This window comes from Andrena cerasifolii, chromosome 13 (genome assembly GCF_050908995.1).
Source record: "Andrena cerasifolii isolate SP2316 chromosome 13, iyAndCera1_principal, whole genome shotgun sequence".
Taxonomy (NCBI): Eukaryota; Metazoa; Arthropoda; class Insecta; order Hymenoptera; family Andrenidae; genus Andrena; species Andrena cerasifolii.
The window spans coordinates 4845561-4866871 of record NC_135130.1 but is presented as its reverse complement, the minus strand read 5'-3'; the positions used below and the strand labels follow the sequence as shown (position 1 = coordinate 4866871).

General features: G+C 39.0%; 1 protein-coding gene across 4 annotated transcripts in view; it reads left to right on the top strand.

Annotated features, from left to right (window-relative positions):
* Cdase (neutral ceramidase) overlaps positions 1 to 19281 on the top strand; it is a 64693-nt gene extending 45412 nt beyond the window's left edge. For all 4 annotated transcript variants that reach the window (XM_076825407.1, XM_076825408.1, XM_076825409.1 and 1 more), the window contains 8 exons: positions 7656 to 7778; positions 8357 to 8551; positions 9108 to 9338; positions 9512 to 9607; positions 10733 to 10903; positions 13043 to 13158; positions 15357 to 15525; positions 19044 to 19281. In XM_076825407.1, the coding sequence (XP_076681522.1) occupies positions 7656 to 7778; positions 8357 to 8551; positions 9108 to 9338; positions 9512 to 9607; positions 10733 to 10903; positions 13043 to 13158; positions 15357 to 15525; positions 19044 to 19094 (1152 nt within the window). In that variant the 3' untranslated portion in view covers positions 19095 to 19281. The remainder of the gene's footprint in view (positions 1 to 7655; positions 7779 to 8356; positions 8552 to 9107; positions 9339 to 9511; positions 9608 to 10732; positions 10904 to 13042; positions 13159 to 15356; positions 15526 to 19043) is intronic.
* The last annotated feature ends 2030 nt before the right edge of the window (positions 19282 to 21311 follow it).

Here is a 21311-nt window from a genome sequence, read left to right as displayed (position 1 = left end):
CCTCGAATATCAAGTGGAAGGGAATTATAATAGTGAGCAGAAATATAGGCGAAGGAGGATTCAAATTTAGATGTCGAGTGTGCTGGTGTACAAAGGAGATATTGGCACTTGTATTTTAGGGTCCATTTGATTTTTCACTTTGCTGCGAATTCCTTCACAGCTAGAGAAAATTGCTATGGCTAATATAGACACAATTGGTAGGGCTCCTGCAGATTCCTGAAAGATTGGATATCGAGGAATTGAACTGGGTGTCAAATTTGAAAAAAAAAACGTCTTTTGGTTTGGTACATATAGTAACATTGATAAGTAACACATCTATGTAACCCATTGAGTCTAAGAAAACCCGAAAGGGTGACAGCCCAATTCACAAGGGAAGATCCCGAACCCGGAAATTCAAAAAATTCTGAAACTTTGGGAATATGTAGGGAATTTCCTCCTGATTACAACGCAATTTTTGTTTGCTGCCCAAATTCACTCTAAGGGGGGTGTAATTGACCCCTGAAAATCCGGTTATTTTCCGATTATGTGTTATAACTCGTGAACTGTAAAAAATTTTGTTCACCAAATGTTAGATTTAATTAAAAGAAGTAACTTGTGTCTTGAAACTTTTTTTCCATCTCTTACAGTTCGCGAGTTATAACACAAAATCGGAAAATAGCCGAATTTTCAGGGGTGAATTTCACTCCCTTCGAGTGAATTTTGGCAGCAAACAAAAATTGCGTTGTAATCAGGAGGAAATCCCCTACATATTCACGAAGTTTCAAAATTTTTTGAATTTCTGGGTTCAGGATCTTCCCTTATCAGCCCAAGAATTACTAAAAATTATGCCCCAAAAAGGTGAAACTTTGAACTCGATTTTCCTGAAAATTCTTGAGTAACTCCCAGTTATTATAAGCGTCAAAAGGTGAAGCTAATCGAAACCTCACCCACCTCCACGTTATAAGTTTCTAAACCAGGGAAAAATGTAGCGCGGTATTCAGACATCAAAAAGTGGCACTGCGGCAAATGGAAGAACATGACGCGTTGCTTGCACCATGTACCAGCCCGATGTCACGCGATACAGCCGATGGAAAGCACCGTGTCGATAGATAGTCGATCCGGTGTCTAGTGGGAAAGTGCAACCGAGCCGAGGTTGGATCGCAGGTTGCTTCCACGATTCTTCCCAGAAAACGCCACACCCTTCGGACTCGGCGAATCACGAGGCACGATTCACTCTCGTGGATCGCAAGGACATAGTCGTTTCTTCCTCGAGCAGCCTTCCTTTTTTTCTAAAAACCTCGTGAATCACGCCGCGCCAAGAGGTTCTCACACGTCCCGCGAGAGCGAAAGGCCTCGAGCCCGGTACCTGTTGCCCGGGACTAACTTTTCAGGACTCTAAACGGGGGGACTTATATTCCGCATTATTCGATATTCAATGGATGACATCAGTGAAAAGTACTGATATTTGATTTAGTCTCGTTGATTACGTAGAAACGCGGCGCACAAATTGCAGATTAAGCGCGTGTATATTTTCGAGGGCGGAGAGGGGCCGTAATGGAATTTGGAATTTCAATTTAATTTCGACGATGCGGTTGGTCAATAATTGCAGCGGTTGCCGATAAATTTCGCGTTCGAGAACCACCGAATTAATAATGAACGACGGAGGCACGTTCCAAATGAATAATTTTATTGTTAGTCACGCACGATTATTTCCGATCCTAGACATCCGGTGGGCAATCTTGTTACAGCAACCGCCGAAGTACGCAGGGCCTCCTGATTGCGTTTTCGTCATAAGGTTGCTGTTAATTATGTGCATCCGTAATGAAGTGGGAGCAGACGCGTTTCTACGTTCACACGCGTTACAGTTATTGCTGGCGGAATGATTTAATCCTTCCGTCGATCGACATTGAACCATTTACCGTTATGCCTGATCTCCATGCAGCGTGCTGAGTCGAGTAGGCACAGCTCCAGGCACGATGACGATTCAGTTTCATTCAATGATGGAAAAGGGTGCTTGCTCGGTAATAACAATTTTATTAAGGAGGCTATAGAAGTCTCTAAATAGTTGAGATCAATTTTAAATTAATATGGGATGCTTATTACGTGGCTTCTAGAGTGCCTTAGGTTCTGGTTAGAATCAAGGTAGAGTTACAGTGGGTGGCCAAATTATTATACTCAAACAAAAAGGTTTAAGATTTTGTAAGGTTTAAGCGACGGAATGGCTGTATCTGGGCGAAGAATATTTAAAAACGCATTTTAAGTTAAAACGTACTCGGATACTCAAGACTCGAATGCTCAAGACTCGGACGCTCAAGACTCGGACGTTCAAGACTCGAATGCTCGAGACTCGGACGCTCAAGACTCGGACGCTCAAGACTCGAACGCTCAAGACTCGGACGCTCAAGACTCGGACGCTCAAGACTCGAATGCTCAAGACTCAGACGCTCAAGACTCGAATGCTCAAGACTCGAATGCTCAAGACTCGGATGCTCAAGACTCGGACGCTCAAAACTCGAATGCTCAAGACTCGAATGCTCAAGACTCGGATACTCAAGACTCGGACGCTCAAGACTCGAACGCTTAAGACTCGGACGCTCAAGACTCGAATGCTCAAGACTCGAACGCTCAATACTCGAATGCTCAAGACTCAAATGCTCAAGACTCGAATGCTCAAGACTCGAATGCTCAAGACTCGGACGCTCAAGACTCGGACGCTCAAGACTCGGATGCTCAAGACTCGAATGCTCAAGACTCGGATATCCGTAAATCCGAGAAATAGTAAGAGCCCTAATTTTAACGCTGGAAGTTTCTAATTTTTTAATCAAGGACTCAATTTTTTTTCATCCATTCTGAAACTGTTTTTTCAAGATGAAGTGTAGGAAATGAAGTTTCAGAAATGTTTGCCTAGTTTGAACGTATGCACGGGCCCAAAAAAATTTTCCGGTAAATATAACGGAGCTCTCTTATAGGGCAAACATTACTCTTTAATTTCGTTTTTTTTTTGGTTTTGCTGTATAATTTTTATTGACCTAGTCATTCGCGATCAAAGCAAAAAAGGTACTTTTGATTTTGAACACCTATAACTTGCGAACTCATGATCGTAGACAAATTTTCATGAGTGTTTTGGAAAGCTAAGAAAGTTTCCTTCCAGAACATTTCGTTGCCAATTTAAGATTTTTTTTAATCGTATTAACATGATCCCAAAAATTGACGAAAATGTTTTGAGTATAATTATTTGGCCTGCCTCTGTAATTTCTCGTGAAATCTTCGATGAGATTCTGTTTTTTGTGTGAAAATAGTCACATTAATCTGGATTAGCCAGGCATAATGAGCTGAGGTACATTTCGTCACCCCACTTTCGTCTACCATTCGAAAGTTTTTAGGCGACAGACAAACACATAAAGATACAAACTTTCTGTTTTATAGTATAAGATTAAATCTGGCTTATGCCACTATCTTGTTAAACATTTAGATGCAATAGAATTATTTAGCAAAATACCCGTGCTTCGCTGCGGTATAAATTAGACTTTCCGTTCTCATTTAATTTAACGTTTCATTTGAAGAGTAAGTGTAGGGCCCTCTGCGCATGGATATTGGAACTATTCTATAGCCTATAGCAGGCCCACTAAAACAAAGATTCTTCTGGCATATGGTTCATCGAAATCGGTTCAGTAGTTTTTGAGTTTTGCGCTTTCAAACGTACATGGCACGAAGATTTTTATATAATGGTATAGATGATGAGAACAATGCATCTCTCAACTGAATAGCATCAGAAAACCGCCCATTCGATGCTTCTTATCACTAAGAATCGATGCGATACCCGCAGCCCAAATTTAATTAACTCCGAATTCCTCGGTGCAGAACTCGAAGGCCGAACGTATTATTTCGTTAACAGCCTAAATTAATCTTGCCCCACTGTTTCTGAAGTATCTCGATCAATTATCGGTATTTTGACGCTCGCCTCGGAGGTATTCATGAATTTATAAGCTTCCCCTGTACCGAGCGAATTGATTGATCCCCTTCCTTCGTTGCAAGTTCAGCTTTAGGGTCAGACCCCAAAAGTGAACCGACAACATGCAGCCAAGGAATGTCCATTAACTTAAAAGAAAAATCCTGACTGTGAATGAAGATTTAAAATAAAATTAGAATAAAAGATACGGTGGTAAAAGCCTTCAACAATAATATTTAACCTGACGTCAACGTTCCAGCAATCAATTATTATCACAGACGAATCGTTTTGTAACCGTATCCAGGCGCCATCCCCTGTGCCAGCCTAATTTAATTTTATACTACTGTGTCGCTCGCTGTCTAGCACCACTGTCTCCTTCTCCCCTCTAAGATCACACTTTCCACCCCTTCCACGTCCCTACGATTACCCTAAACCTGGGGTGGCAAACCTTTTTATCTGCACGTGCCAAAAATTTATACAAAATATTTTATCAAATTGCTGATCTACGGGCAGTTTTTAATAGGGGAAAAAATTAATAGAAAATTAATCATTGCTACATTTTTTTGAGACAAGTTTAAAAAACAACATAGAATTTCATACCTTGACATACACATTGTCGTATACTGTATAGTAAAAGCTGGCCAAAAGTATTTTAGTATATCTAATAATTATTTTAGATTAATATACAGATTTTAATGATATCATTGACGTGCCAGCAAAATTTTCGTGCGTGCCATAGTTTCGCCACCCCTGCCCTAAACCCTTCTACTCAACCTTCAACCCTCGTGTTTTATCGCCGTTTCACCCTCTGCGAGTTGAAGCGACTGTATCCCTCGGCTTCATTGCACGCTGCGTCGTTTACCGCCGGAGATCTTCATCTTCGTGCACACGCAACCCTACCTCCCGACACTTTCCCTCGGTCGCGCACGTAGAAACGTGCCAGTGCTCGCGAGGCCACACGAACGGGTCCTAGATTACGTGAGCGCGGTCAAGAACACTGGACCAAGGTAGTTTTATTAACCGGTTAACAGGGAAAGACAACTAGCTATTCGAAATTCCTCCGCGTTGGAGAATACGAGTCGAGGAAGCTTCAAGATTTTTACCTGTGCGAAGGAGGAAATAGGGTAGCAGCATCGCGCTTATTCAATTACTATTTAGCTTTACTACTCGGCTTCGCCCAAAATTTAAATTCTGATTTAAAAAAAAATATTGTGAAGATAGTCACATTCATCTGGATTAGCTAGGCATGATGAGCTGAGGCACATTTCGTCACCCCAGAGTTTGGGTACCGTTCGAAAGTTTTTACGCGACAGACACACACACAAACACTTTCTGCTTTAATTGCTAGATGTACAAGTTTAAATACACCGAAGGCGACTAAGGCTTTCGCTGCGAGGAAACTTATGTAAAATACGCGATGTGTGAAATTGCGGATGGGGTTTGGCAACCGACAAAAACCTTTAGAAACTGTTTTTTGGGGGGATGAATTTGTAAAATTCGAAAACCATTTTTTATAATTAGGTAATAACGCTGATTTACTGCAACAACGATATAACTAAAAATTCACCATTTTTGAGGAGACGGGTTCAAAAGTTTTGTTAGACAACAACCGCTTCTTCTGTACTAACAATTCAAAAACTGCAAATTTTTAGTTGCGTCGTTATTGCAGGAAATGAGCGATATGTAAAAATGAATTAATTATTTAATTAAAAACGTTAACATTTTGACTTTAAATCGCTTCGGGCACAAGCAAATTGCAGTAAAATTTTACTCTAAAATTAATCTTTATGAGAAAGATTTGTAATTTATATTTTGAACAAATTTTATTTTTTTTCAATTTTTTAACTGTTTTTGTATGGGGTATTTTTATTTTGTTATATTTTTGTAATTCCATATATATTAAATGAACTGAATAATTTTGAAATAAGTATAAACATTTTTTACTGTTTTAATTATTTTTAATTTTTGTAAGAATTCGAATCCGTTTTTTTCTTCAAAAGTCGATTTTTATAAAAACCCCAATTGCGGTGTCCCTTTTGATAGAACCGAACCGAAAGCAATAGGTATTCTGGAGTCAAAAATGAACGAAGATTATGCAGTCACTTATTTTCGAGGGCGATACTGTTTTGGATAAAATTAAGCTTGAAGTTTATTGGTAGCATTTCGAGATGGTTTCTCTAAAAAAAACGAGGGCACTGACGGAAACATTGGACATTCTTCACGTAGGTATACTTACTCACGAATCATCCCCACCTCATTTCATCGCGAAAGAGACTATATCCCTGAAATCCCAATTCATCTCTCGCTGCCCGTGATAAAACCAGCGACACCGAGCACGTACATGAGGATCTTCCAGAGGGTGCCTTAAACTTCTGAAACTTGAACCGAAATCTCGCACTTTCGCGGTTCTGCGATGCCATTGGGTAACCGAAGGGGACTCGACATTTTCCAAGGTCAAACTAAACCTTGGAAACCTTCTTGGTCAGACGAATGGAAAACTAAAAACGAAGTCTGAACCTCGAAGTCGTGTTCATCTTTCGCAGATTTCCATTCGGAGACTCGAAAGTCGAACTCGGTGACCCACCCCCAGCTCCGCCGCTGTCCGAGAGTTTGCAACTTCGCTCGAATATCGTCCCGAAAGCGGTCGACGATGGGGAGGGCGAAATTAGCCGAGCGCTTCTTAAGGGGTTATGCCTAGTCAGACGGTCGAAAAGAGGCGAATGTTTGTGAATTTTTTTTGAAGAAGCGGAAGCGTATATTTTTACAGAACTTTTTGCGTTTAAAAGAGCAACATTTAAAGATAATTTGGTAATTTTTTCGTAGAAAAATATTTACGTTTATAATAAAATAAAATGCGACATCCAAGAAGCATTTTTAAAAATTTGGTTTTGCGGTGAGCATTGCCATTCGGAACCAGATTATCTAAAATCAAAAAACAAAAAAGATTGCATTAGTATATTAATGTATCCTCAGGTTGACGGAGAGAATTTTCCGAAATATTAAATTAAAACAAAATGGCAGCTATTTAAAGTTGAAATCCTGATTTTTCGCGTAATTTTTGCAGGAAAAAATCAGGATTTCAACTTTAAATAGCTGCCATTTTGTTTTAACTTAATATTTCGGAAAATTCTCCCCGTCAACCTGAGGATACATTAATATACTAACGAAATCTTTTTTGTTTTTTGATTTTAGATAATCTGGTTCTGAATGGCAATGCTCACCGCAAAACCAAATTTTTAAAAATGCTTCTTGGATGTCGCATTTTATTTTATTATAAACGTAAATATTTTTCTACGAAAAAATTACCAAATATTCTTTAAATGTTGCTCTTTTAAACGCAAAAAGTTCTGTAAAAATATACGCTTCCGCTTCTTCAAAAAAAATTCACAAATATTCGCCTCTTTTCGACCGCCTGACTAGGCATAACCCCTTAATATTTCTAACATCCCCCTCGAAATTCACTTTCCCTGAACAATCGCGGACGCAAGAGCACGATAATTACCATACATTTGCATGCTCTCGAACCGTGACGCGGTCGGCGATGGCCCCGCCAGGGTTTCGAGAGGAGGTATTAGCATCATAAAGCTGAAACACGGAGGAACGGTTTCTAGCCGAGCGTGGCGGACGCGTTTCGTGCGTGGCCGTCCCGCGTATACACGCGCGTTGTTACGCTGTATCCCGCTGCATCACGATTCTACATTCCCGTTCCGTTGCATGGCGATTGCAGAGGCTCTGGCAGGATGGGAACGCCAAGGAAGTGATCGGCCCCCTTCTCGTGGCGCATCGCTACGTGGACATGCCGAACCAGGCGGCCGAGTACTACAACGAGACCACGCGGACGACTGAAACGGTAATCAAGATTCTTTTATTCGCGTTACTTTGATGGACGTATCTCTGGTGGCCGGGCAAATGATTACAAGTCGCACTTTACCTCGAGCTTAACCCGTATCCGTCCCTTGTGTCAATCTGACTGTAAAATAATTCTATACACCACAGTCGGAACTTTATATCATTTATCGTAACGTAAATCCATGTAAATTCCCCATTTTGTACCACCTTTTGCTTTCATTTTGCTTATTTTGTAATACATGGTAATATTTACTTAAATCTTGTCTCATTCTGTTCGAACCAGTCTCTACCAAAGTACTACATTTTGATAGGGCAACCTGTACAGGTTGTAGACGAAAGCCGTACCCCAAAACAATCCTGATTTTTTCATTCAGAACTCTGTTTAAGTAAAAAATTACAACTGTAACCTTATTTTGAGTCCCAGAAGGTTAGCTTTGAGCAAAACCAAGTAAAGTGTCCGCTTTCTACGCTTTAGACAAAACTTTTCCAATAGAGGTGGTCGCCCGATGTTAAGAGTCCTTTTCCAGTATTTTGTGCCACTTGAACTGCCCTTCATCGATCTTCCTTACGATGTAACAGGTTCGCGGCTGTGTGCCCGCGATGGGCTACAGTTTCGCCGCGGGAACGACCGATGGGCCTGGTGCGTTCCCGTTCGAGCAAGGCACGACCACGGCGAATCCCCTGTGGAACGCTGTTAGAAACTTATTAGCGACTCCGACGAGTGACGATGTCAAATGCCACGGCGCTAAGCCGATTTTGCTTGCCACTGGCCGCGTAAGTTGCACCCCTCGCCTACCACTTCAATCAAGGGATGTTCGGCAACTCGAAAATTCAAAAAAATTTGAAACTTTGCAGAAACGTAGATCAATCGATGCTAACTACGTAAGCATTTTCTGTTTCTACAATGAAACGGTCCTGGGGGTGGAAACACCCCCTAAAAGAAATTATAAGTTTTCATATTATCGTGAGTATCTGCGAAACCGTAAAAGATATCGAAAAAGAGTTCATTTCAAAGTTTTATAATTTTCGATATCCTACCATATGGTGCCAAAGAATTTTCGAAAAAAAGAGCGGTGGGGATAAATTTTGAAAAAATTAATTTTTCAAAAAAATTCTTTATCGCCATCTTGTAGGATATCATAAACCATGAAACTTTGATTTAAACTTTTTTTTTATATCTTTTACGGTTTCGCAGATATCCACGAAAATACGAAATCCCACAATTTCTTTGGATATCCGAAGTTGCAGAACATTCCTTGTGAGCACGAGAATCTTGTGGGATTCTTTCGGAGTCACATTGTTCCAACGGGAGTATCTGGGTGGGTTTCAGATGCACCTGCCATACGAATGGCAGCCGAGGACTGTGTCGACGCAGGTGGCTGTGATCGGGAACGTTGTGATCGCTGGCGTACCTGGGGAGTTCACAACAATGTCCGGAAGAAGATTGCGAGAGGCTATCAAAACGGTCATGAATGACGTGCCCGACGACGAAACGTCCGTTATAGTCGCCGGTCTTTGTAACACTTACACCAGTTACATCGCCACGCCGGAGGAATATCAGGTAGATCGTAGATTACTCTTTATGTTCTTACTCGCCGCGGATTCCAGTCGTTCTCTGCCTTTTGGAAATTATTAACATCAGCGCCGCCTGTCCTCGACTCCTTCAAATTCCTCGAGTATAATTTGTGGGAAGTTTATGTATCACTTACGGTCTGTAAATTGCCCATTTCGCAGATTCAGAGGTACGAAGGCGCGTCGACGATTTTCGGACCATACACGCTCAGCATATACTTGAAAATATATCAGGAACTCGTGACAGCTGCTATTCTTGTGAGTATAAAGGATTTTTCTCCGTTATACATATGTAGGATTAGGTTTCGTAATTCCTGTGTTCGGGAGCCACGGAAAAAAATACCTCCCCCGGCACCGGGATTCGAACACGCGATCTTGCGGATCCCCTGCGTACTGGGCAGCCGCCTAACCAACTCCACCGAAGTCGATCCTCCGGGGTCTTACATTCCGGACTCCCTTTTAAGGTGGTTCTTGATCCCACACATATGTATTTGTGTAATTAGGCTTCTTTTTTTAAATATTTCAGTATTTCCAAAAAATATTTTTTAAACACATTACGGGAGGTACAAATGTTATTTTTTCAAGTAATTCTGATGTATTTGAATAAGATGTCATTTTTAAATGATTTTACTTATTGTTAGCTTCGATCCTCTGTAGGTTTGTTTGGTGTATAGTTCAAATCTGGTAACTCAATTTTCATCCACTTTCACTAATCCAATTGTCTTGAAACTTTGCAGGCATGTGTATTTTGGGTGACAGTACATTTTTTTTAAAGAGTAAAAATAAAAAATATAAAAAGGAATGCATAAAAAATCAAAAATCTTGAAACTAGAAAAATATATAAAAAAATACAAACCACAGACACTAAAAACTAGAAAAAAAATATAAGAAAAATAAAAATATCCACAAACACTAAAAACTAGAAAATAAAAACATAAAAAATTTTAAGTTAAACAAATTTACTAAAAATGAAAACTAAAAAATAATTAGTTCTTGTACTATAATTTCAATGGTGATACGTGACTTTAAATAAAATCATCCAAACTCTGCGATTATCCTGTAAAATTATTCAAATCAATTGTAAAGAAAAAGGATAATCACAGAGTTTGTATGATTTTATTTAAAGTCACATATCACCATCGAAATAGTACAAAAAAAATAATTATTTTTTAGCTTTCAGTGCATTTTTAGTAACATCGTTTGACATAAAACTTTTTTTCATATATTTTTTATTAATAATAATAGTATAGTTCTTGTGGGCTAGAAGTAATGGTACGATTTCCCTTTAACAGAAACTTCTCAGGAACAGTGGTTGCATTTATGGAAACCCGCGTTGTTATAATAGAAGGCCTTGCAGCGACAATGAGTTTCGTATTGTTTCAGAAAAAGAACGTGCCCCCAGGCCCGAGCCCTCCAGATCTCAGGAAAAAGAATCTGCTCACCTTTGTGCCTCCTGTGCTCTACGACACGCCAAAATGGGGCCAAAATTTCGGGGACTGCATCAAGCAGCCTCAGAAAGTCGCCTCGCCTGGCGATATCGTCACTGCTGTTTTTGTAAGTGCAACAGAGCATCCGATTGCAATTAATATTCCCTGGATAAATAATTAGATATTGTCGGGTCTTCAAGGACACAATACACTCATCCGCCATTTTGGAACCGAAAACCTTTGACTACTCACAAGGGAACACCGCGAACCCGGACTCACCGATTGGAATCCAACTTTGTGGGTTTTTAGAGTGACTCAAAATAAGAACAACGGTGTGTTTCATTTGGGCCCTGTCGTGCTTTAAGGTGGTGAAAACTAACCTCAAAGTCAAATTGGCGCTTCCACTTTTTCGCGTATAACTCTCAAAGTACAACAGACAGAAAAAAATATTCCAAACAAAAGTTTAATGGTGCAATATGCGCTACACACTTCCGTTAAAAAAATTTTGAAAAGAGTTAAAAAAAAATATATAACTGACGAAAAAAACTCTTTTCTAAATTTTGTTAACGCAAGTTTGTAGCGTTTATTGCACCATTAAACTTTTGTTTGAAATATTTTTTTCACTCTGTTGTACTTTGAGAGTTATACGGGAAAAAGTGGAAGTGCCAATTCGACTTTGAGGTTAGTTTTCAGCCCTAGGCGATAGGGCCCAAACGAAACACACCGTTGGTCTTGTTTTGAGTCGCTCTAAAAACCCACAAAGTTGCGTTCCACTTGGTGAGTTCGGGCCTCGCGATGTTCCCTTGCCAGTTAATAGTTTCTATTGATTAAAATTTTTTTAAGTATCGACGAAAGGGATTACCAGTTTACTTTAGAAGATTCAAACTTTCACCCTCTCACGATCTCGACAAGTGTAAGACAAATCTATCTAGGTGTCCCTATTACTGCCACTTTATTTATTTCGCTTATTAAAAATGTAACATAAAGAATAGTGTACAACAATAATATTAATAATAGTAAGAACAGTCCCAACTTAATAATAATATTTTTTGTACACCATTCTTCATACGTTGCGTTTTTATTAAGTAAAATAAATAAAGTGGTAGTAATAGGGGCACTGGCAGTAATTGGGGCAACTACCCTATCTATATTATTAATATATATATAACAAAGAAGTCCTGACTGACTGACTGACTCCTCAAAGCTAATTGCTAAAATTTCGTAGACAAAATCATGTCATTGCAACCCCCAAAAATGACAGCCTAAACGGTGTTCGCCCGACCTTCAATTGATCCTTCAGACCCCTACGCCCAATCACACTTCCGCTGATCTGTTTTCACGCAAATTGAACGTCCGACGGTGGCCTTCATTTTAACCCAACACGGCTGAGCTTATCGGATTCCGAACACGAAAGCGCGTCCATGACCTCGCCAACGCGACGTATAAAGGCCCTAACACCCCCTCCGGCGTCGGCGTGTTTCCACGCCGAGGGATTTGCTTCGTGCGCGCGGTCCTTTAGCTTGCTTCCACCTCGATAGTTTCTGCGAAACAATGAAAGTATGGTCGTAGAGTCTCCGAACGATTGCCCGAAGCGAGATAAACGAAACTTTCTCGATAAAAGCGACCATTTTGGTAAAGCCTGGCCGATTGCCACGGGGCATTGTTTAAACCCTTACCCCGCTCAAAGTGTTAAGGGAGACATCCGAAAATCGAACGCGGGTAGGGTCTCTCGCAGGGTTATGCAACCCTCGGAATTCCATCTCGGGAGCAGCGTTTCAATAGTCGGCGCCCCATTGATCGTCACCCGCTGCAAAACGGGCGATTTCTATTCGTAACATGGCAGTTTCTAAACATCCAGCGACGTAATGGAAATGCACTGTTGGCGCGATAAACGCCCAAGGACAAATCCGCTCCCCGACGGTGGAATTAATTTTCAATCCTGCTTCGATGAATGCAACCCCCCAAGTTCTAGTACTCCCGAGGACGCATTCTTGCCACCAAAGTGGGGGATGATTTTGAATTAAACGCTCGCTCTTCTGCGACCCTGTGCCTCCGCTTTTAACAGAACGCGACTGCGAGGGGCAATTTTATTTTCCGGCTTCGAAGAAAGGGGCAAAGCGATTCGTTTCGGTACGTTGAACCACCCTGTGTTCGAGCACAACCGTAGAATCTTTGAAGCGGTGGAACCCGCTCCGTGGCCATGAATATTCATTCGAGGATTCGCCTTCGCCTAATTTCGTACCATTTTCCCATTTTCCTTTCGCAGATTTCTGGCCACCCGCGTAACAACTTGATGACGGAGAACACGTTCCTGACGGTCGAGAGACTGACGGACGACGAGGTGTGGGTTCCCGAAGCCACCGATGCCAGCTGGGAGACCAAGTAAAAATAATTATAATAATAGTAGCCCTAAGCACGCGAAGCTTTCCAGTCTACTTGCAATTCAGATTAACGTCGTGAAATCTAGGGTAGGTGTGCCGTTTGTGGCCATTGTACTGTTTTTGGCCACGTGCATAATTATTTTATTTTTAAATTGCTCGCGGATCGTTATTATGTGGAGAATTTCAAATCGTAAATATTTTGCTTAGTATACCGCCAGAAATATGAGGTTACATTTATTGCTTACACGGGAAAATCCTTACCTATATATAAAAGTGAAACGTTGCTGTTTGTTTGTCGTTCTTTCACGCCCAAGCGGCTGAACGAATTACTTTGAAATTTTTAATGTACATTACATACGTCCTAGATTACATTATAGGCTATTTATTTTTCTTGTTTAGGCTTTTTTATTTTTCGAACATCATAAATAATTGCCGGGTGAAACCGGGTAATGGGTCAGCTAGTATTATATATTTTAAGAAGCGGCCGAAACTGGTACAATACCTTAAGGGGAGGTTCTGGTCAAAATGTCGATTTTTTTTTATTTCATTTTTCGAATGTTCAATCTTTTAGGAAAACGTGTTTAAAAGGATTTGTTGAAATTCGTAAAATTCCCGAAGTTATAGGCATTTGAGTAGCGGCAAATGCATGGGCAACAACCGTCCACTCCGGCGCTCATGTAAAACTTCAAATACGTTTTTCTCGAAACAGTGTTCTCAAAACGGTGGGACCTGTATCTTCAAAAGTTATTATCCGATTCGACTGAAACTTTTTTTATTTTGAAGAGTATACTTCTGGCTAGGGCAGATACCAGAAAAAATACAAAAATTTGAAAATTTATAATTTTCTAAGGCGTTGAAAGGATGGAAACTATAGGGAAAAAGTGATTTCAAACTTCAAGTGTCATTATTTTCTAAAAAAATGTAATTTTTGTAATTTTTTTAGTTCCCCCCTAGCCAAAAGAATAATCTTCAAAATAAACAAGGTTTCAGTCGAATCGGATAATAACTTTTGGAGATATAGGTCCCACCGATTTGGATCAATTTTTTGACGCCTTGACTTTAACGACTCCCCAAGGCTGTCTGCAATGATTTATTATAAAACAAAAAATATATTTCTATAGCTTAAGACATCCTTAATACAATGCAAAAAGTCCAATGAAATTATATGTAGTAGTTTTCCTTTAATTAATTCCTAAATATCACCTATTTTTTTGGGCTCTAGACCAGAACCTCCCCTTAAGGGGTTATGCCTACCAGCAAGGTCTGAAAACACAAGTATTTTCGGGATTTTTTTTAAAACACTCGAAGACTTTTTTTTTAAATAAACCTTTATGTATTTGAAAGTGTACATGTTAAACTACTTGTGGTAATTTTTGCGATGGAAAATATACATAAATAAAAAAAAATATTAGCAATCTCTCGGCAGCGATTTTTCTTGTCAGTAGTTTGCGGTGAACATTCTAATTCTGACCTGGTTCATCTGAAATAAAAAATTCGCGGGAATTTAGTTAGTATATTGGATTATCTTGTCCTTAATCGTGTATTATCCCAAGATATTAATTTGCTACAAAATGGCAACTTCTCTTAGCAAAAGTATCGATTTTCACCACAGAATCGCGCTCATGTTTCATCCTTTTCCATCTGTAAAATAACAACTACCCAACGGAAATGAAAAACCCACGATTAAGGACAAGCTAATCTAATATACTGACTAAATTTGGTCGAATTTTTTATTTCTGATGAACCAGGTCGTAGCTATAGTGATCACCGTAATAAAAAAAGCGCTGTCGGGAGATCGCTTATAATTCCATTATTTATTTAGTTATCGCATTGCAAAAAAAACTACAAGAACTTTAAAACATATACCTTCGAATATACTACCGTTAATTTAAAAAAAAGTCTTCAAATCGAAGAAAAAAAATCCCGAATATACTTGCGTTTTCAGACTTTGCAGGTAGGCATAACCCCTTAAAGTGGCCACAAATGGCGCATCTACCCTATCCAATTACGGAAGTATTTGAATATATCCATGGAACGAAACTGGGATGCTCCAATTTCTTTACTTGGCGGAGGGGGTAAGTTTTCGCGGGAAGTTTCCGCGAGGGCTGTTAATATGGGTTGCGGCGAAATATCGATCAGTTAGTGTGAAGGTGACGGGGACGTGTAATGATACCAATGTCGTTGGTGTCGTCGATACAGATTCGAATGGAAACGAACGTCCGTGGTGCTGGGGTCGAGTCAAGTGACCATTACGTGGCAAGTCCCAGAGGACGTCAAACAGGGTGAATATCGTATCAGGCACAACGGCTACTACCGCTACATCCTTGGCGGAGTATTCCCTTACTACGGTGTGTCGAACCACTTACAGGTAAATTGAAGGATTCACTGGTATTTCGAATATAGTCACACTTCCTACCCTGTTCAAGATTGTTTTCCTTTAATTTTCCAAACGGAATCCTTTCCATGTTATTTTCAGTTTAATAGTGTAATCAATTCTGGGCTAACCAGTAAGCAAATTAAGCACGTGCTTAGAGTATCTGGAGAAACGGAGGCGCCATAGAAATTTTCTGAATTTTAAAATCTACTTTTCGTTAAGGGGGTACACGGGTGTTGGAAGGCTAAAATGAACGGTTCCTTGTGGGTTGGATTGAAGGACGACTAATAATTCATTCCATTTGCACGTTTTGCAACACTTTATTCTGGATATAACGCGTATTTTAAGACCAGGAAACCTGAAAAATATTAAAAATTAAAGGAATTACAAAGCGTCAAAGTGGGCGCTGCGCAATGCACGCGTTAAAACTGTGAACGTCGTAAGTCGAGAACGGATTAATATTTTTAGTTGAAATTTTAACTGAACTTACAAAACACTCTTCTCCACGATGTGGAACTCGGTCGAAAAAGTTTAATAAAAATTCACGGAGTTATACAACAAATATCCACTTTGAAGGATTTTATTGATAATCTGTGATAAATGTTTTCTTAAATGTTGTTAAAGTTATGCGATCTTATTGAGTGAGTTCCACATTGTGGAGAAAAGTGTTTTGTAGGTTCGGTTAAAATTTCAGCAAAGAATATCGATCCGTTCTCGAGGTACGATGTTCACCGTCTTGAGAAACATAGATTTGAGAAAAACGGCTTCGAAGCCTGCTGTGGCGCGTTTACCGCCATCTGTTACTTTTTACGTTGTAACTCCCGCAACTTTTCGAATTTTTCAATGAAATCTTTTTTAAAATCCTTCTAAGACTTGTGGCATACGGGGTGATCACTTCAACGAAATGTACAATTTCTTAGGTATTTCCGATAATTTGACTAAACAGTGTTTTTAAGGGGGTGTTTTTTGTAATTATCATAAACTACCGATTTTTTTCAATTTTTTGATCCCGAAATACCCGTGCACCCCCTTAAAAATACTTTTGTTTCAATTTTATTATCATAAACTACCGATTTTTTTTCAATTTTTTGACCCCGAAATACCCGTGCACCCCCTTAAAAACACTGTTTAGTCAAATTATCGGAAATACCTAAGAAATTGTACATTTCGTTGAAGTGATCACCCTGTACAAGGGGGCCTCAAAGTCATTTCAGTGCTTAGGGCCTCTAAAGCTCTTAATCCGGCCCTGAGTGTAACAGGTCATAAACAACTGAACAATTGTTGTATTTAAAGTTTTGTTCTATCTCGCAACGTTACAAAGTATATTTGTGCCGGTGATTATGAAAGTCGCGTAAGTCGAAAAACCCCAAAAATTGAGATTCCTTTTATTTTATAGTGTATTGATCTATATTTCAATATTAATAAAGAATTACTGCAAAATAACCAGCAAGTGAGTCATGACATGATAATGTCACTTTCATAATGAGCCGCGACAGTTTCACGTCCATTTCGATAGTGGTGCAAGTAATTTGTCAGAAAGGAAATAATTATATATTTTTGTATTGACCTTAGATATGGGTCATGGAAAGAAAACGCGAAATATACTTAATTATGCTGACAATATGAGAGAAATTAAGAGAAATAGTGGTGAAGAATACATTACCAAAAATGGTAAATTGTTAGTGGCAAAGTATTTGAAAATAAAAGTTGCTTTTGTTCGAAAAAATGTTTGAATTTATTAAGTTGTGAAAATCGAAAAACCACGTTCGAGCACTTTCGGAATTTCGGAGACATTGAAAGGTTTCAAAAGCAAATTTCCGTACAAGTTACATACTCGTAAAATTTTACAATGATAGATAAGTTTGACATTAGAATAGCATATACGTTGAGAAACATTTTGTTCGATAATAGAAAAATATTTTTTAATACTCCCAAACGGAACAGTCTCAATATCTCGAAACAAAAAACAAATGACTCACAGCACTTTCGTAATCACCGGCTAATTTAAAAAAAAACGCGATTACATTAAGGGTTGATTTCACCCCTGCAGAGTAAATTTCTATAGAAAAGCAAATTGCTCCCTGCATACCCCAAAACGAGGTTTCATTAAAATCCAAATTTTCGGATTAGGGATATTCGCTGTAAACATTTATCACTCGACTCGAGGGTTTTTTTTATATATTTTATGTGCAGATTGTTATCATCCATTTTGTTACTTAAGTGTCTTCGATCGCTGTTCCTTTTTCATAGCAATTACACGAGCGGTGTGTTAAGCCGGGAATCCATCGGGAAGCTAAGCTAAGCTATGCTATGCTTGACGTTAACAAATTTTTTTTTTATAAATTATTTCTTTTTATAAATTCTTTTTTTTATAAATTCTTTTTTTTTTTAATTGGGGGAAATCTTCAAATGGCACCCCGACTCCTCCAGAGGGGAATCCCCAGTGGCCCCAGGGTAGTTTGAACGTAGCTTTTGGTTGAAACGGTTCCATAAGAATGTATTGAAGCTAATTTTTTTAAAACGTAGCATAGCATAGCTTACAAGGGGAGGACACCATGTGGTAGACATCGATTTTGACGAGCCTTGGCACGATGGATCTATGTCGAAAATAAGTAAATAGGTGTCCGAGATAATAATAGAGATATTTACATGTAAATTATTAAAAATTTCATAGTGGCCGTGGGGTTTTAGTGGGTAAGAATCCCACAACTACCCTGGCGCCAATGGGGATTCCCCTCTGGAGGAGTCGGGGTGCCTTTTGCAGATTTCCCCCAGTTAAAAAAAAAAAGAATTTATAAAAAAAAGAATTTATAAAAAAAAAAATTTTAACGTCAAGATATCATCAAAAGACACCCTGACGCTTCCAGAAGGGAATTCCTCGCGGGCGCCAGGGTAGTTGTGGGATTTTTACCCACTAAAACCCCACGGCCACTATGAAATTATTAATAATTTACATGTAAATATCTCTATTATTAAGGCCCATTAGTAGAAACGCTCGAAAACCTATTTACTTATTTTCGACATAGATCCACCGTGCCAAGGCTCATCAAAATCGATGTCCACCACATGGTGTCCTCCCCTTGTTACCTATTCAATGCTACGTTTTAAAAAAAAATTAGCTTCAATACATTCTTATGGAACCGTTTCCACCAAAAGCTACGTTCAAACATAGCATCGCATAGCATAGCTTAGCTTAGCTTCCCGGTGGATTCCCGGCTTTACTTGGCTTTAATGATTGAAGTGGGTAAAAGTAGATGTAGATTACGTTGTACTGGAACTGGTTTAGAATTAGGTCACATCTGAATTGGCTGTTATTTTACTTGAAAATTGTCGACACTGTCGATTTAAGAATTTATACAAATGCAGGCGTTTCGTATTTCACAGACATGCTCCGTTTCTCTATATTTTACCAGTGATTGGCTAAATCCCACGTGCATTGTAGTTCGTACAGTTTCGTGCTGGGCATCGATTGCTCCACGCGTGTGCCTTATGTTTGGAATTTTCTGTTCCAGGTGGTGGTCCCCAGTGAAATCACGCCGTACTCGCAACTGAATCGGATTTAATTCCGCAGCGCGAGCTATGCGATGTGACGTTCTGCTCTGTACAGTTTTCTTTGCCTCCATGATCTCCTTAAAGCGGGCCCGCGGTGTCGATTTTCTCGGATCGAGTTGAAAGACGTAGGCTGCTCGCAAAGATGTATAAAAAATGTGATTGTTTAACGGTATAATGAATAAATTAAGGGTTATCGAATTGGACTCGCAGCTCATTTCACAGGCTACCCAGAGGGAATGTTTCACGGGGATGAGAAGGGGACATTTTTCGCGTGGCGAATTCAAGATCCCTGTCGTCTGAGAAGTTTTTAAACCTCGTAACGTCCGAGTTTATGACACAAAGTTTCGGGTGAAAGTCGTCCGAAGATATGTCGGCCATTGTGCGACAGTTTGTGCGCACAGACACGTTCGTTTGCATAGAGACGGGGTGGTAACAGGCAGAGAAGTTGCCTTTGCGAGGGACTTCGGAAGGCTCTGTCCCGAAAACCGCAAAATCTAGGAACTCTCGTCGGTGCTTCCTGTCGAGAAACGTGGGTCCCGTTTTATGGTGCCCCATTGGAGACTCCAGTGCGATTAGACGGGGGTTAAATGGACCTTGTGCTTTGGAAATATTCGTTGTGCTGATGTTGAGTCATTGAATTTCACAGAAAAGAATTTTCTGATTGCTATGAAATTTATTAGAATTTATCCTAATTTATTTTAAATTAATTAAGTTTCGAGGATGGAAAAAAAATTATTAGAATTTACCCTAATTTATTTTAAAATTATTAAGTTATTAGGATGGAAATAAAATTATTAGGATTTACCCTAATTTATTTTAAAATTATTAAGTTACTAGGATGGAAATAAAATTATTAGGATTTACCCTAATTTATTTTTAAATTATTAAGTTACTAGAATGGAAAAAAAATTATTAGAATTTACCCTAATTTATTTTTAAATTATTAAGTTACTAGGATGGAAATAAAAATATTAGGATTTACCCTAATTTTTTTTTAAATTATTAAGTTATTAGGATGTAAATAACATTATTAGGATTTACCCTAATTTATTTTAAAATTATTAAGTTACTAGCATGGAAATAAAATTATTAGGATTACCCTAATTTATTTTAAAATTATTAAGTTATTAGGATGGAAATAAAATTATTAGGATTTACCCTAATTTATTTTAAAATTATTAAGTTACTAGGATGGAAATAAAATTATTAGGATTTACCCTAATTTATTTTAAAATTATGAAATTATTAAGATGGAAATAAAATTATTAGAATTTACCCTAATTTATTTTAAAATTATTAAGTTATTAGAAGAGAAATAGAAACATTAGAACTTTATCTACATTTATTTAACGCAGAAGCTCCATTTTAACCTGGCACAACGAAGATGCCCGATTCTAGCAGCCATTATTCTTCACTTCCCAGGGGGAGGAAGGTATTCATAATGAAGGGTAGCAGGTTTCCCTATTAAACGAATCAATTTATTTAAAAATCGAGCTTAAGATACTGGTTTGCATGCAGAGTAAACAGGATATCGAAGTTTCACCGCCCGTTCCAGAACGAGGGGATTAACGTAGACGTCCCTCGGAATTGCTTTCGTTCGAACGAAATGCTCGCTGTGGTTGCGTGAGCCGCAGACTCGGGCGAATTTAATTAATTTTTAATATAAAAACCCAGTTTCCTTTCTTTCCTTGGCCTGCATAATCGGGCAATCACGACTCGAAGGGTGTTCAGATATTCCAGGACCAACAGGTGTCTAGCTTCGAGGCTCGATAAAACGATGAAACCTAACCTTAAAATTTATCACATCCTTCCTACTGTATTTTAATAATTCTTTCAGCATTTTTTAACCATTCCACCTAGACATTCTGACAAACATTGCCCACTTCTCAGTTATAGAAATCGTACCAGCAATTTTCGTGAACTTAAATACAATAATTGCCTTCAAACATGATGCTGACCTAGTTTCAAGTTTCGTCACGAAAAGCTCACTCTGTCTGTTAATGTTCTCAGAATTAATGCCGCTTAGACATGCCACAGGAGGTAACGATAGCCCTGAGGAAGATAGCCACGAAATCTGTAACAGTTTCTTTCGACGGTTCATAACTGGGGGAATACTAGGTGGACGCTATAAATGGGACGTCCTGTAGAAGTTTACCAGTCCCGAGGTCAGGAAACTCGACCAATAATCACTGACGAAGGCCAGTGGGAATATTTTCTCGAACGATACA